This window comes from Elephas maximus, chromosome 20, assembly GCF_024166365.1.
Source record: "Elephas maximus indicus isolate mEleMax1 chromosome 20, mEleMax1 primary haplotype, whole genome shotgun sequence".
Taxonomy (NCBI): domain Eukaryota; kingdom Metazoa; phylum Chordata; class Mammalia; order Proboscidea; family Elephantidae; genus Elephas; species Elephas maximus.
In genome coordinates, this window is record NC_064838.1 from 49,241,014 (window position 1) to 49,256,970 (window position 15,957).

General features: G+C 50.0%; 1 protein-coding gene across 7 annotated transcripts in view; it reads right to left on the bottom strand.

The window, feature by feature from the left end:
* The window catches only part of ZDHHC3 (zinc finger DHHC-type palmitoyltransferase 3), a 65,325-nt gene that overhangs the window by 16,478 nt on the left and 32,890 nt on the right, over positions 1–15,957 (bottom strand). For 5 of the 7 annotated variants that reach the window (XM_049862009.1, XM_049862013.1, XM_049862010.1 and 2 more), the window contains exons 3-7: positions 14,199–14,323; positions 7,132–7,228; positions 6,358–6,439; positions 6,155–6,250; positions 820–950 (exon numbers count right to left, since the gene is read on the bottom strand). In XM_049862009.1, the coding sequence (XP_049717966.1) occupies positions 820–950; positions 6,155–6,250; positions 6,358–6,439; positions 7,132–7,228; positions 14,199–14,323 (531 nt within the window). The remainder of the gene's footprint in view (positions 1–819; positions 951–6,154; positions 6,251–6,357; positions 6,440–7,131; positions 7,229–14,198; positions 14,324–15,957) is intronic. The other 2 variants (XM_049862011.1, XM_049862015.1) reach the window with 1 other exon arrangement.

Sequence of the window (15,957 nt, forward strand, 5' to 3'; positions counted from 1 at the left end):
CAGGAAGCAGCCATGAACAGTAAGAGGATGGAATTACAACTCCATTCCTCCCACCGAGAGCTAAGAGCAGCCCCATCCTCCTAAGGCCCCTTACCTGGAAAAGCCAAAAAGGAAGAGATGCCCACGTCACAGCCATGGACTGGCCACCTCGAGGCGTTTGGACACCTCGGGAATGGGGGGGCAGAGGTGGCAGGGGAGCAGCTCCAGCCCAACCCAGCCAGCATCTTCAAGGCTTCTGAGAGGAAGCAGGCAGGGAGGGCAAGGTGGGGGGTTGGGGGTGGGGCACTGGACGAAGCCCAGAGCTGCCAAGCAGAGATGACCCAGAGGCCAGGTGAGAGCTTGGTATTTACTGCTCTGCAGAGCTGACAACACCCCTGTCACCTGACACTGCCCTCAGTACCTAATCATGAAGTCACTTCCTCTGGGAAGCTGCCCCCGCCTGTCCCAGTCGGGGGAGGGCACCTTCTGCAGATCATCCTATCTCTAGGTTGTGACTTCCAGAGGGAGAGGGACCCCCAGTGCCTACAGAGTACCTGGCCATGTGTGGTGAGCAGGGAAGAACCATCACAGAAGGACAGCTGGAATCGAGGCGAAGGGACCTTCCAGCAGGCAGCTAGGCCCTATTCCTGGTGTGATCTGTTGTGCCTGCTCTAGGAGTGGGGGACGCACGTGTGTGTGAAGAAGATCTAAGTGTTGCTGCAAACGCACGACATGAGCCTGCACTCCTGGGGCCTGTCTACTGGGCTCCGAGGTCTGGCCTGCGGGGCTGGTTCCTTCCCCAACCCCAGGTGCGGAGGTGGTGGGTGGGCTCCCACTTACCGTCTCATCTGTGCAGATGGAGTGCACCTGGGTCCCAAACATCACTGATGTGAATATGAGAAAGAGCAGCCCCTCAAAGCACAGCAGGATGAGGAGGATCACCGTGGCGGGGGGAGAGAAGGAGCTGCACTCTGAAAGAGAAGGACACGGGCGCTTGGGCTGCCAGCCACCGCCTACCACCTGCCACTCACCACCCTCGCCCCCTGGGCCCAGCGTCCCAGCCCTGCCAGGGTGCCCATTCTGCCTCCAGCCCTGCAGGGCTTCTCGGCTCCTTGTGGTGCCATATGTCTCTGGCTTTGAGGTTCTCAGGAAACTGTTCCCTCAGTGAGGACCACCGTGCTCCACACCTGGCTCCTCTTCCCTCCAGGAAGCCCTCCTCAACCAGGCCAGCCTTGCCCAGGGCTTCCCTTCCCCCGCTCATCAGTCCTCGCTCACCGACTCTTTTCCCTGCCACTGTGTAATGTGCACATCTGATGTCAAGCCAGCCTGGCTAACGGAAGGACTCCGCAATGACTGAACTGAGGTATGAAGAAGGCCGGACGACACCCCAGGGAGACCTGCCTCTACTCAGAAAGCACACCGCAGGCTGCACAGGTGGAGAGGCTGCCAGTTTTCTGGTCATTCCTGTCTGGTGCTGCCCCCTCTGTCCCTCCATCTGCTTATGGGTGACAGGAAAGGGTCTGGAGGAGCACTCAGTGGCTTCGGGGTTCAAAGTCTGGCAGAAGGCAGTTAATCGCCAGGGCCCAGTCCTGACCCCGGGGCCAGATAAACTCCAGAACTTTCTGTAGCCCTGGGACAGTCGGTTCCAAGGGCTGAAGGCCAACCGAAAAGAAAGCCCACAGTAGGCACTTCCTCTCTCCTGCCCCCACTCAGGAGCCCCTCTGACTACCCAAGGCCCCTCTGACCTGGGTTTGAACTGAAGAGGTCCTTGCCCCTACCTGGGCCTCCACTGTGACACGGCGAGGCCTGACTAGATTGTGGCTTTGTTTTACGCAGCAGAATCCTTGTCTGAACAAAATACACACTGAAACCCACCCAGAGAATAGAAAGGCAGAGGCACTGTGGTGGAAGATGGTGGGTGAACAGGGTGGGGCCCTTCTATCTGCCATGAAGGGAACCCCTGGGGAAATGTGGGCCATGTGGCCCACGGATGGCACTGGCAGTGTCCTCTACGCCTCTTGTCTGGCAGTCATTCCCTAAGGACTCCCGTCCCCTTGAGTACCGTTGCCTGTGCTGGTCGAGCCAGGTTGGGATTCATGGGCTCCAGAGCTCAGGCCTGTTTCCTGCTGGAGAGGCCAGATCCTGGAGGGCACGGCCAGGCGTCCTGGGTTTTGGGACTGCAGTGAGTAAGGGCCCCTCTGAGCTGCCCTGCTGCTCCCTCCCAGGAATGTCAGGAGGAGCAAGGGAGGTCAGATCTGGGAACGGCTAAGGAAGACACCAAACACTGTACAGGTGGTAGGGTAAGGAACAGCTCATCTAGAATGCTGTGATCTCTTCATGTTTCCTTTGGAACTTAGCAAAGCCTTGAGGTAATTCCTCTTCTTGGCTTCTTGCTGGGCAGGGCTAGGCTGGCGTGCCCCAGCAGACTGATGGGCCAACCTTGGGTGGCTATAGTGAGGTGGCTGCCTGCCTGGCCTCCGGGTCTGGGTGGAGTGGTAGGAAGAATTAGGGCACTGAAGTCAGGCAGACACGGAGGGGGCTTGAACCCTGGTACCAACTCCACCCTAAAATGCCCCCACTAATACTGTTTTACACCTTGGATTGTAATTACCTGGTTCTTTCTGTGCTTACTTGAGACCTGCCTCTCTCACTATATTTCACCCTCCATGAGGGTAGGGACTTTGTTTTGCTCACTACTGTACACCCAGCCTCGGAATAGTACCTGACAATGAAAGAATCTGGGCAAGAGGTTTGGGCTCTCCGAGCTTTCCTTTTGCCTTCTGCAAAGTAGGAATGCTCGTAGCTACCTCTTGAGGATTCGTGAGATTACATATGCAAAGCTAGGCCTAGGCATAGCACTGGCACAGGGGAGGTGCCTTGCCCCCCTCCTAGGGCTTCCCTGCAGTTGGAAGCCAAGCCCAGTAGCTTGGTCTTGATCCTTGCACAGTTGCAAGTGTTGTTCCCCTTCTGGGCTGGCCTCCTTGGAGTTTGGGGAGGCAGGAACCAGGTCCAAGGAGATGTGGAACTCTCTCCCTACCCTTCTTTAAACTTCAACTCAAAGTGCCTTCATCCTGGGGGATGGCCCCCTGCCCCCACTACACAGGCACCTATGCCCGATCACGGCTGAGAGTGATGTCACATACAGACAACTGTCACATAGTCAACCCTCAGGCTTCTGCTCTGGGCCTTTCCTGCACCTCCCTGCCTACCTGCCGTGGGAGCAGGGCTTCAGACCCACCCCTTAGGAATCCTGACTAAGGACAAGCAAGAGCACAGCTGAGAAGACCCTGGGAGGTGGAGTCAGCCAGACAGTGGGGAAGTCCCATCTCCAGACCTAGGTTTGGATCATAGGCCCTCTTCCTAGCTGTGTGACCTTTGGGAATTTGCTCGATTCTGAGGCCCAGTTTTTGTCATATGCAAAGTGGGCAGCATCTCTCCTACCCTGCAGGCTTGTTATAAGGTGGAAACAAGGCACTGCTCAAACAGCCCTTTGTGCCAAGCCTGGCACGTAGTAAAATGGCCTAGTCAGCACCATTCCACAGACAGAGACAGTCTGCTTCACCGGCAGTCTGTGTTACCCTGTCATTGCCCACGTCTGTTAACCCAACGATCCATGGGTGGTTTCTGAGGACAAACTGTCCTTGTCAGATTCCCCTACCAAGTCACCAAAGTCACATCTGGAGTTGAACTGGATTCTAAGGGCCTGGAAGAATGTGTGGACTTTCAGAATGCTTGCCAAGGGACCGTGGAACTTTACTTTTTAATTTTTTTATTGTACTTTAGATGAAGGTTTACAGAGCAAACTAGTTTCTCATTAAACAATTAATACACATATTGTTTTGTGACACTGGTTGCCAACCCCACAACATGTCAATACTCTCACCTTTTCAACCTTAGGTTCCCCACTACCTGCTTTCCTGTCCCCTCCTGCCTTCAAGTCCTTGTCCTTGGGCTGGTGTGCCCATTTAGTCTCACTTTGTTTTATGGGCTTGTCTAATCCTCGGCTGAAGGACAAACTTCAGGAGTGACTTCCTAACTGAGCTATAAGGGTGTCTGGGGGCCATACTCTTGGGGTTTCTCCAGTCTCTGTCAGACCAGGGACTGTGGAACTTGCTGGTGACCCACCCAGCTATGTAGAATGGCACAGTCTACAGAAACCCACTCTGCCCTACCCTTCCTTTCTTCTCCCTCCTATCTACTAGCCTGACCCCATCTCCAGCTTGCGCTAGAACTGCAGCAGTAATAAAAACAGGGAGACATGGGTTTCTTTCCTCTAGGTGACATCAAGCCAGGCAGAGGGGACCAGGACAGGTAGAGGACAACTGGGCAAATGGAAACTACGAACAGAAGCAGGAACAGCCTCCCACTGTCTGAGTGGGAGCTAAAGAGTCTATCTTTTTTCCAGTCTCAAAAGTTCTAGAGAAAAATACAACAGCAAGAAATTTGAGAAGTCAGCATGTGCAGGAAGAGGAAAACCTCTAAAAGATGTCAAAATGAGAAAGTGGACCCACCGAGGGAAATACAGTAGAAATATGTTTGTGCTTAAGATCATTTGTCTCACAGATCATGTGTGTGCGAAAAACCTAGCCCAGCAGGTGGCCTCTCTTATCTATACTATAAGTAACCAAATCGTTGGCAGTCCATTTCGACTCATAGCGACCTTATCTACTTTTTGCCTCTCAGGATTTGTGCAATCTTCTGGTTAGGGTTACTGGGCATTTGCCAATTTAAGTGGGACACTTCTAAAGCAGGAAGAACAGGTAGTCCCGACTTATGACATAATCAAGTTACAATGAACAGCACTTATGACCATCTGTTCTTTTTTTTGGTACATCTTATCAGTAGTAATATGTACTACATACAATGTCACAGTGCATAATTTGCTGATGTTATTCTCAGATGTTCACTTGAAGATGTTTATATGTAATGTTTCCAACCCCCAAAGACAAATAAAGATCAGATTTATAAAGATACTGATGATAAATGGCAATAATAATGAAAGCTGAAAAAAGATATTTGACTTATGACAGAACCAACTTACAGTAGTGGAGTCGTGAGAATGGAAGCCCATCATAATTTGGGGACTACCTGTATCAGAATAAGCAGTGAAAAAACAACCACCACAAAAAACAAAAGAACTCTACATCCTACCCAGAAAATTAACAATGGGTATCTGCAAGATTGGAATAAAATGACTTCTGATTAAAGTGTTTCATTTACACATCAAGGAACAGAGTAGCAGGGGTGGGTACCTGGGGACCACGGCTTCAGGGGACATCTAGGTCAACTGGCATAACAAAATGTATCAAGAAAACGTTCTGCATCCCACTTCGGTGAGTGGTGTCTGGGGTCTTAAATGCTAGCAAGTGGCCATCTAAGATGCATCAATTGGTCTTAACCCACCTGAAGCAAAGGAGAATGAAGAACACCAAAGACACAAGGAAAATATGAGCCCAAGAGACAGAAAGGCCCACATAAACCACAGACTCCATTGGCCTGAGACTGGAAGAACTAGATGGTGCCCAGCTACCACCAATGACTGCCCTGACAAGGAACACAACAGAATCTTTGATAGAGCAGGAGAAAAGTGGGATGCGAACCTCAAATTCTAGTAGAAAGACCAGACTTAATGGTCTGACTGAGACTGGAGAGACCCCAGAGGTCATGGTCCCCAGACTCTCTGTTAGCCCAAAACTAAAACCATTCCTGAAACCAATTCTTGAGACAAAGATTAGACTGGACTATATATTTTTTTTTTTATAAGACATAAAATAATACTGGTGAGGAGTGTGCTTCTTAGCTCAAGTAGACACATGAGACTATGTGAGCAGCTCCTGTTTGGAGGTGAGATGAGAAGGCAGAGGGGGGCTGGTTGAACGGACACAGGAAATACAGGGTGGAGAGAAGGAGTATGCTGTCACGTTGTAGGGAGAGCAACTAGGTTCACATAACAATGTGCCTTTAAGTTTTTGTATGAGAAGCTGTCTTGAATTGTAAAATGTCACTTAAAGCATTAAAAAAAAAAAAAAGGTTAAAATAAATAAATAAATAAAGTGCTTCATTTAAAGACACAGAAACAAAAGTTCTCTCCCAGCATGGCTCCGACTCCCTGGAGCTTGCCTCCTTGTGTGGGGCCTGCATTTTCCTGGGCACGCTGTCCCACTTACTACCTTACCTGAGGATCTGACTTTAAGGGCCCGCTCTTTTTCATGAGGAGAGAGTAGAGCCTCTGTTGTTTCTTCCCTGGTCATTCCATAGGCTTGCAGGAGATCTAGTAAAATGAGGTTGACCCCTGGCACCAGGAAGGGAGCAAAGTGCCCACCTCCCACTTGGGCCACACCCACCTTGGAGCGGGAGGGGTCCCTGGTGCATACTCACTTGTCCAATCTTCTTCGAAGCAATGCAGGAAGTGGAATCCCACCATGATGAGGGCGTGCAAGGAAATGAGAGCTATGTACATCTGAAACGGGAAAGAAGTGCAGATGCCATTGTTGCAAGGACCTTCTGACTAGCAGGATGTGGGCACGCTCAGAATCTCTCACCCCCCACCCAGGACCATTTAAGTCATAGTTGGCTGAGGTCTCACCAGGAGGCAGGGGCCAGAGAGACACTGGGTGATTCCTCTAGCCCAGGGCCTGAGGTGAGCAGCCATTCACTGGGAGTGTAAGGAACAAGAACAGCAGCAAAGCCCGGTCACCAGGCGTGACCTGGGTTCCAGCTGGGCTGGGCTGTTCCGGGCTGCTCCAGGTCTGTTGCTTCTCCTTACTTGAAAAGTCAGGGTGCTGACTGCCAATGGCTCTTCCAGCTCTAACACTAAACATACTCCACTTACCTGTAGCTGAGGGAAGGCTTGAGGGCAGCAACGAAGCTGTGCTCTTTACCTACATAGGTCCAATTCTTGGGATGGGAGCCCAGAACACAGCCGTTGCTTATAGCTAATCGACATGAATGAATTTTCTGAACGCTCAAGTGAAGGGTTTAGGAACAGGCACTTGTTGAGCCATGGAGATCTCTGGCAGGAAAGTGGAGATCTACAGGGACTGGCAGTACTTCAAACTGCACAAAGAACACCCTGAGTGCTGAGAACTTTCAAAGGACTCAAGTAGTCCATTGTCTCAGGGAGGGAGGGGCAGAAGTCAGAAGCTGACTTACTGTAAACAGGACGAAGTACTTCTGGTTGTTCTCGCCGACACAGTTGTTGACCCAGGGACAGTGGTGGTCCATCTTCCGAATGCACCGCTTACAAACGCTGAAACAGCCCACAAACCAGACCTTGAGGGGTATTGTCAGGGAGTCGGGAGGGGAGGGGGGCTGGCTGGGAGACCAGAGAGAGGCAGCTGGGCCCAGAGAGAAACAGAGACCTCGTCTTCTCCAGTCCTACCCTCTGAAGTGGCATTCTGTGGGGCGCTACAACGTGTTTTGCTGGTGGGGAAACCCTGGTGGCGTAATGGTTAAGTGCTACGGCTGCTAACCAAAGGGTTGACGGTTCGAATCCGCCAGGTGCTCCTTGGAAACTCTATGGGGCAGTTCTACTCTGTCCTATAGGGTCGCTATGAGTCAGAATTGACTCGACGGCACTGGGTTTGGTTTGGTTTTTGGTTTGGTTGCAAGGGGCTGGCAATGCAGGCTCGGGACCCCCAGGGTGCAGTCACTGTTTGGCCTATAACTAGGATGGAAATGACTAGGCTGAGAAAGAAGCTGCCTCCCTGAGGAAACAGTACATTTGGAATTTGGTTTATGAAGAGAACAGACTGAAGAAGTGGTTTTGAAAAACCTCATAGACTGGGATGGGATACAGAGAACTGCTGCTCTTAATTTCCCCCAAATGACCAAAACCCTGAGGCCCAACCCAGAAGGGTGTGGCCCCTCCATTCTAGAGAGTCAGCGGAAGGAAAGAGAGCTCCTTCAGAGCTGGGTCAAGTGCAGGGTGTCTCAGGGCAACAGGTGGCCCCCTACAAGAATCTTCGGCTCTAAGATAACACCCACTAAACAGGAAAAAAATCAGAAAAGTATTTAAGCTTAACCGTTGAGCAGATAATCTTGTTAATTTGCATACTATTAACTTATCATTGGGGGTAATTTTTGGACTGAGATGGTTTCAAGCTTTCTTGATAGCAAACTCCTCCCTCTCCTTTCGGGAAAATATGAAGTAATAGCATGAAACAAGAATGCAACGTTAATGGGGCTTAAAGGCAAAGCTTTCCAAAGCTAAAGGGTAGAAGGCTCCATTTGCCAACAGATGTGCACATCGAAAATTGTTCTTTTTCGATTAATTAAGATAGGCTCCCTAAAGTCTATCTTGGGAATATAAACAGTTTGAAGTACTAAAAATGCAAACTGAGAAGTAGTACAACTAGGTTTCTTTGGTAAAAGTTCCTTTGTTCACACCAGCTTTCCCTCCACTAGTCTCTATAACTAAGGTCTTCGTAGCTTGGGTTCTGAAGTGGGCAATGGTGGGTGTGCTCTGGAGGAGGGCTGGGCTGCAGGGTCCCTCTCAGAGGAGAAGGGCTGCATTCACGCATGGTGCTTGATTGCTCTTGCAGTCCTGCTCACCCAGGGAAAGGGCGTGCTCGTCCAGGTATGGAGGTGAGATGTTCCCCGGGACCCCAGAGCCTGGAAGCAGACCACTCCAAAGGAGTACTCCATGGCGGGGCTCATGGCCAAGTCTTTGGCTGCTAAAGAGGCAGCGTGAGCTTGGATAGAAAGCACACCTGGGTCTGTCTCTGCCCACTTCCTAGCTGAGCTACATTGGTCAAAATGGTTACACCCTGAACCTATACCAAGTTAGTTATTAGAAGGAACAACAAGAAGAGGTACTGGGTCAGGCTCAAAGGAGTGATGACTTTATACTGTTCTCCACCCTCCCTCTTCTTAACAACTTCCGAGGCCTTGCTAACATGGATATATGGGGAACCGGCACATCTCAGAGATGCTGGCTCAGCTCCAGGACCTTCCCTGGGCGCCAGGAGGGCAGGGTAAGAAAACCAAAAACAAGCAACAACAACAAAAAAGACCCGTTGCTGTCAAGTTGATTCTGACTCATACGGGTGACACAAAAGGGGCATGGAGGGAAACACAAAGAAAGCCAGGCACCAGCGACTCCATTTCCCCATTCCCTCTCTGTATACATGTACAGATATATATTTTAATATTGGTGACACCTGTTCCCAGTACTCAACTTTAAAAGCATAGACAAGTAGTCAGTAAAGCAGGAGTTGCCCCCACGTCCTAAGCCCCAGCTGGAGCCACTCACTGTTCCCTCCCTGGAGCACCCACTCAGCCCATTTCTTGTCTGAACTTCCCAAGACACTCAGCTCTGGGGTTTCTTGATCCCCTCCTCGTCTGGGGAAAAAAGTCCTGAGGGTACCCTCCTGCCTGCTCTGGACTCCTGAACAGCTCCTCTTCCATCTGTGCTTATTTCCAAAAGGATGGTCAAGTGGGTGCTCCGAGGCAGTGTTTGCTCAGCAGCAGAGGGGCCGAGTGGCCTGAGAGCCTCTGAAAGCAGCCCAAGTGTTTAAACAGCACTCACAGCAAATCCGCCCTGCTCTCTCCTCCCAGCCCCTCTGAAGAGACAAGGTGTCCACACAGGGAAGCCGAGTTTCACGGTGGGCAAAGTCACGCTGGGCAGCCAAATGAGAACGATGCACATCCTTCAGCGAGAAGGAAAAAGCGGGCACAGCCCACTGGGAGCTGCAAAAGTTGGTCCAAAATTCTGGTCCCTGAGACATGAAATGCCGACATGCACGTCTTCTCGCCCTGGCTTACAGAAGCAGGCTCCTGGGCCGCTGGAGCACAGTGTGGGTGAGGGGAGGCCACCCTCGTGACCTCACTGTGGGCCACTGCTGAAAGACTGGCTAGCCCAAGGCTCACAAAATGCCTGGCCTGAGTGCCTCTGGTGCCAGGGCTCGGAGAGGGCCAAGGGCAAGGCCTGGAGGTGGTCCACGAGAGGGTCAGTGAATGTACTCCAGGCCCACCCCTGGCCTGCTGTTTCACCATCTGACATGAAGAGGGAGAAATGTGGGCCTCCAACCGCAACTCCTGACACCCCACTGGGGAGTCCATCGCCTTGAGCCAGCCCTCTCCCCAGTCCCCATGGCACGGTGGGCCTGGGGCTCAATGTGTCCTCGCCCCAGACCGTAGCAGGGCAGCCCAAGCACAGTGGCCAAGAAAGGCTCAGAGTTCACGCACCCCAGGAGCTTGCCCAGCCTTCTCCAAGCACACTGTACAGTCACCATCCCTGCCTTGCTGTGGCTGGCCCCAATGCCTAGAGGGCCCTTTCTCCACTCCTTCTCTATAGAGGCTCGCCTCTTTCCTCAGCTTCTCCCTCAGGGAATGAACTGCTCTTCCCCTTATGTGTCCAACAGCTCTCACCTTGCACTCCTTTCTGGCACCGAGCCAGGGTCTTGTGTTAGAGACACTGTGAGCTCCTGGGGCACAGGGACCAGATGCCTGGCAGCGTGTCGTAAAAGACCAAATACCTTAAATGGAGGTATGTTTTTGTGATTCTGGCTTCAAGGTTTCCCAGGCCCCTTAAACCATTATTCTAGAAGCAGGCAGGTACTCTTCTCTCCAGGTTCCCTACCAACTTTCAGGCTCCAAAACACTTCCTTCTAAGGCTTGATCGAACCCAACAGGCTCATTGGCTCAAATGCATTCAGGTTCTTTTAGGCTCATACGACATCCCTTTCTTGGTACTTAGCCCCAAAGGAGCTGGCTGAGGCTCTCCTGCGTGTCCTGGGAGATGTCCCAGGGAGACTGTGTCTCTCCTGTAGCAGCACTTAGCATGCTGTTTCCTGGTGCACAAGCCCACTGGCCCTGCCTGGGCTGGGAGCACCCCAGGGTCACTGCCATGTCTAATCTACCACTACAAGCCCAAGATCAAGCCCTCGACCCCCGCTTGGCAAGTCTCCGCTGAAAGACGTTTCTGACGCTGCCGACAGGGAAAAAGCAAGCCTGGGAAACAGCTCAACCCATGGAACTGGGATGCTCCAGTGGGGAAAATGAAAAGAAATAGCAAAAAAGTGCTAAGTGGGCCACGGCTTCACATACAGGTTTTTATTTTACGCCTCATTTGCTGTGATTAAAATTTAAGCAGAAAGGCACCATGCCCTGACCTCAGGTCAGAAACTATTTTGGGTAAGACAGTGCAGCGAAGTGGAAAGAACAGGGGCTCTGAGGGCAGGTCTCTACTCTGGGCTCAGGGCCAAGAAACTGAACTTCTCCAAACCAGCTCCAGGAGAATTACCCCTGATCTTGCAGAGTCACCGTCAGCACCAAAGGAGATAATGTGTGCAAAATGCTTTCAAAACCATAAAAAACAAAACAAAACCTAAACTCACTGCTGTTGAGTCAATTCTGACTCATACTGACCCTGTAAAACAGAGTAGAACTGCCCCATAGGGTTTCCAAGGAGCAGCTAGTGGATTCAAATTGCTGACCTTTTGGTTAGCAGCCAAGCTCTTAACCACTGCACCACCAGGGCTCCAAAAAACTATATAGTGCTGTCTAAATTTTATCAGTAATCATAACCATGACACCACTACAGAAAGACAAAACAGCAAGAATCTAGCAGGGGCTCTAAGCAGCCCATGACCATCTCAGTCTGTTGGCCATGGAGCATGAGTGGGGGGTAGGAGTGGGGCCTGGCCAAGGTCAGAGGTCTCTGCTTCCTCGTGCAAAAAAGAACCTAACGCATAAGCCTAATGCCTTGGTTGTCCACAGTAGCATAAATGGCTCTCCTCACAGGATTTCCAAATGCTTCCGTGGTCTCCTCATGAATAAGAGATTTGATGCCAGGATGAAAATAGCCAGGGTGCCAAGTGACTTTCCTTGGAAGATAGACCCATGCACACTCACAGGGCTGGAAAGAGCACTGACAGGGCCCAGGTCTGGATCTGTTTGTGGTATACCCCAGACTCAGAGACAATCTCAGAATTCTCTGGACTCTTCTGAGAGGAAAGAGACCAAAAAGATGGGCACAGACACATGGGTGTGCATATACACCTTTGCTTGAGCAGGCAAGATTGACACTGACTTTCCCTAACCTGACGGCAGGCTGCTCAGCTCAACCAGCCACAAACAACCCAGCTCTGTCTAGAGTGCTGGAGCTCTGCTCATCCCAAACCATGGGCCCCGAGATGGCTTGGGCTACCATGTGCCACCACAAAAGGGCAGTTGTCAGCACAGACTTCCTGAGGCAGGAATGGGCAACTCATGGGCATCTCACTCGAGTTCATCTGAATCAGCAGCTCTTGTTTTGCTCAAGCTGATTTGTTTACTAGCACCCAAGAATACTTCCCTTGGATCATCCTGGGGAAAGAGGCGAGAAGGAGGTGGTGAGGAAAATGCCAGGCAGTGGAGGCGGCTGAGGGCTCAGGCAGGGAAGAGAAAAGAACCCTTGTGGTAGCCCCTTTTCTACAAAGTGAACACCTCCTGTTTTTGTCCAACCTCTACAAACCCAACATCTCTCCAACTCCTCACACACTTCTCTATTAACAAAGAGCTCCCACTTGTTGAGCTAGATGACTTACAGTTATTCCTATTTAACCCTTGCAACAACCAAGAGAGGAACAACTCTCATCTCACCCTTTTTACAGAGGAGGTGCAGGGACTGGCCCAAACTCCCACAGTGTAGCAGAGACAGCACTGGACTTCCCATGCCAACCTGTCCAGCTTCAAGGCCAGAGCCTACTCCAGCCCACTGGGGTGCCCGAGAAATCACATAAGCATGCTGGGCCTTTTCATTCAGGTGCTGCCTAGAAAACAGCTGGCTCCCAAGCCTGGGGGTTGCAGGAAAAGACTAGACTGACATCTCCATTGCAAGGAGCAATTCTTGACTTAGTTTCTAACACATACCTGAGAAGCAAGTTGACCCAGAGACAGAAAACCTCACAGAAGACAGCAATCACCCTGGGCCCCTGCCCAAGCCAGATGAAGTAGACCACCCAAGGAGGTAGACTCCTCAGCCTCACTCTCAAGCAGGTGGCATTTAGTCAGGGAGATCTCCAGGTCTCTCTCAGACAGACAGGAAGACCAACAAATACATACACACAATTATATAGTCACAAGAGTCATCCCCAAACTGGACTTCTAGTAGAAGGAGCCCTGAGCTTAGAGCCCAAACCACTGGGATCTAATTCTATCCCTAGTACTCACCAGCTGTGTCACCTTGGAGATGTCACTTAACTCTCTGAGCGCTAATTTCCTCATCTAGGGAGAAGCTTTCCTATGGCAATACTTATCCACTGGGGTGACCATGAGGACTTAATTAAGCTGACTGACGATGAGACAGAATTGGAGGTCCCTGGGACAGAGCAGGTACTTAAGACCTGTCTATGGAATCTGGCTGCTGAGACTGCTCTCCTCTGAGAGGTGAGCAGTGAAGTCCACACAGAAATGCCACCCTTCAGAGGCTCCAACTCTCCCACAGCCCAGTGGCTCCACAGCCTTAGCCTGACGAGTGTGTCCTCCCGACATCAGGAGCAAGTTCATTCCCCTACACCCTCTCCCCACTCCAAACACACACCAGTCTGAAACAGGGACCAAGTGACATTTTTGTATTTCCGTAGTTCAGCATTTAAAGTTACCCTTGTAATGATAAAGTGCAATATATAGCTAGAAGTCTTCTAGTCAAGAAGACTCAAAAGAACAAAGAAACCTCAAAATCGGAAAAAGAAAAATCACCACAGATAAGATGGGGAAATGGCTTTTTTGGGCTAAGTTCCACATGCTGTCACAACCTCTAGAAGTTTTGTTTTGTTTTAAAAGAAAAGCCTTCATTCAAGCACAACTTCTTCATTTATCTGTAAAACATAAGTGAATAAAGCCAACCTCCTGAATGTGTAAAGTACCAGACATTCACAATTTTCTAAGGTTTTCTCTCATTGTGACTTTTTAAGAAAGCCGTGAGGTGGGGAAAGCAGGAATCCCCTCATTCGTACAGACATGGAAACAATGGCAGAGGCAAGGGCCTGCCCAGGGCCCTATGTCACATGTGGCAGAGTCTTACCCCAAACTGAATGCCCTGTCCAATCTAATGAGCCCACTGGGACCGGAGGGAGACTCATAGTCACTCTGTGCCCAGAGCAGGGGAGGCTCAGAGGTCCTGTTGCTGACTGACCTGTGGTGGAAGTGTGCACTCCTCCAGGGGATGGGAGGAGGAGGAGGAGGAGGCAGGAGGGTGGGGAGGAGGTGGGTAGGTAAGCCCGGACAGGCTGTACCTGCAATGGTGGGCCCGGTCAGGCTTGATGCTGCAGCACTTGGGACACTTGTATACCACCTGCCCAGGCTTCAGCTGTAAACTCTCGATGAATTCTTTAGTGGCATTTCCTTTGGGCACTGCCCCCTGCAAGAAAGAGGAAAGGCGTCAGGGTTAGACTGGGGTTCCACGAGCTCTCACATTCCATGGTGGAGACAGTTATTTGAAAGCAGCAACCATACACACAGGGATAGGACATACTGATCCCAACAACATGTGGACTCTTCAGGATTATGATAACACTGATGGATATTGACAAAGAATTTCCCTGAGAAGATGCCACTAGGCCACATGAACCCTCCTGATTAATTTTCTGCACAGAACAGTTAAATTGTTCCCAATTATTTTCCATTTTCATTTTACCAAAGTTGTTTTTGATGAGCCCATTCAGACTCCCCAACTATTTTTTGGTCTCTATCAAATTTCCTGTAACAGCTTATGCCCTCGTGAGTTTTCACTGGTTAGTAACCCATCTACAGCCTCCAGTTCTCCCAGGTCAAAATTTACAGCTCTAAATTTTAATGGCTTCTGTTTAAACTGTAATCAAGTTTTATTTATTTTCTTTTTACCAGTACTATCTGTTATGGAAGATTAGTGATCTGTACTTAGTTCTTAGTGAATCACAAGCAACTGTGAGCAACTGCCCTCAGATACTCCATTTCCTTTACTGCCCAGAACTTTCCTCGGATTTGCTATCCAGCCCTTCTATCCACTTGAGGTATTCGTTATAGCAGTATTTGATGTCTAAGACAATATGTTTGTGATTATTTTGCATTCTTATTCCGCCTACACTTTTTAAAAAATAATCTATTTTTGTTGTTCGTTGAGAATATACACAGCAGAATATACACCAATTCAACTTCTACATGTACAGTTCAGTGACATTGATTACATTCTTCGGGTTGTGCAACCATCCTCACCCACCTTTTCAGTTGTTCCTCTCCATTAACATAAACTTACTGCCCCCTAAGTTTCCTGTCTAATCTTTCCAGTTGCTGTTGTCAGTTTGATCCCATATAGATAGTTCTGAAAAGAGCACAATGCTCAAGGCAGACATTCTTTACTAGTTAAGCTAAACTATTGTTTGATTTTAAGGAGACTTCAGGGGATGTTTTTGGTTTAAGGTTTAAAGGTTATTTCAGGACAACAGTTTCAGGGGTTTATCCAGCCTCCATGGCTCTACAAAGTCTAGATTTTGTGAGAACTTGAAATTCTGGTCTGCATTTCCCCCCTTTTGATCAGAATTCTTCTACAGAATCTTTGATCAGAATGTAAATGTTCTAACGGTCCACACTTTTGGTGGAGCCAACAGCAGTCAAAACGTCACAGAGTCTGCTCTGGCCACGCACCTGTCCAAACAGAAGAAAAAAGGTGGCGCATAGGCCTGCACAGGGCCTCAATAACCAACATTCACCAGACGCCTCCTCAGTGCCGAGCCTGTGCTTTCGCGCGCTCATTACTATGGATTCAGGGATAAAGCAAGGTCTCTGCTCCAGGGAGATCATGGTCTTCTGGAGATTGACAAACAATTCTAGTAAAATGGGCTACATGCTGTAGAAGACATCCGTGCTGAGGAAGCACACAGGCAGCAACCAACTACTCCGGAGAATCGGAGGAAGTTTCAAGAAGTGATGTTTGAGGGCTGTCCTGAGGAATATACAGACCTGCCAGGTGGACTCGTGGGAAAAAGGGGATCCCAGCCAGAGGAGCAGCATAGGTAA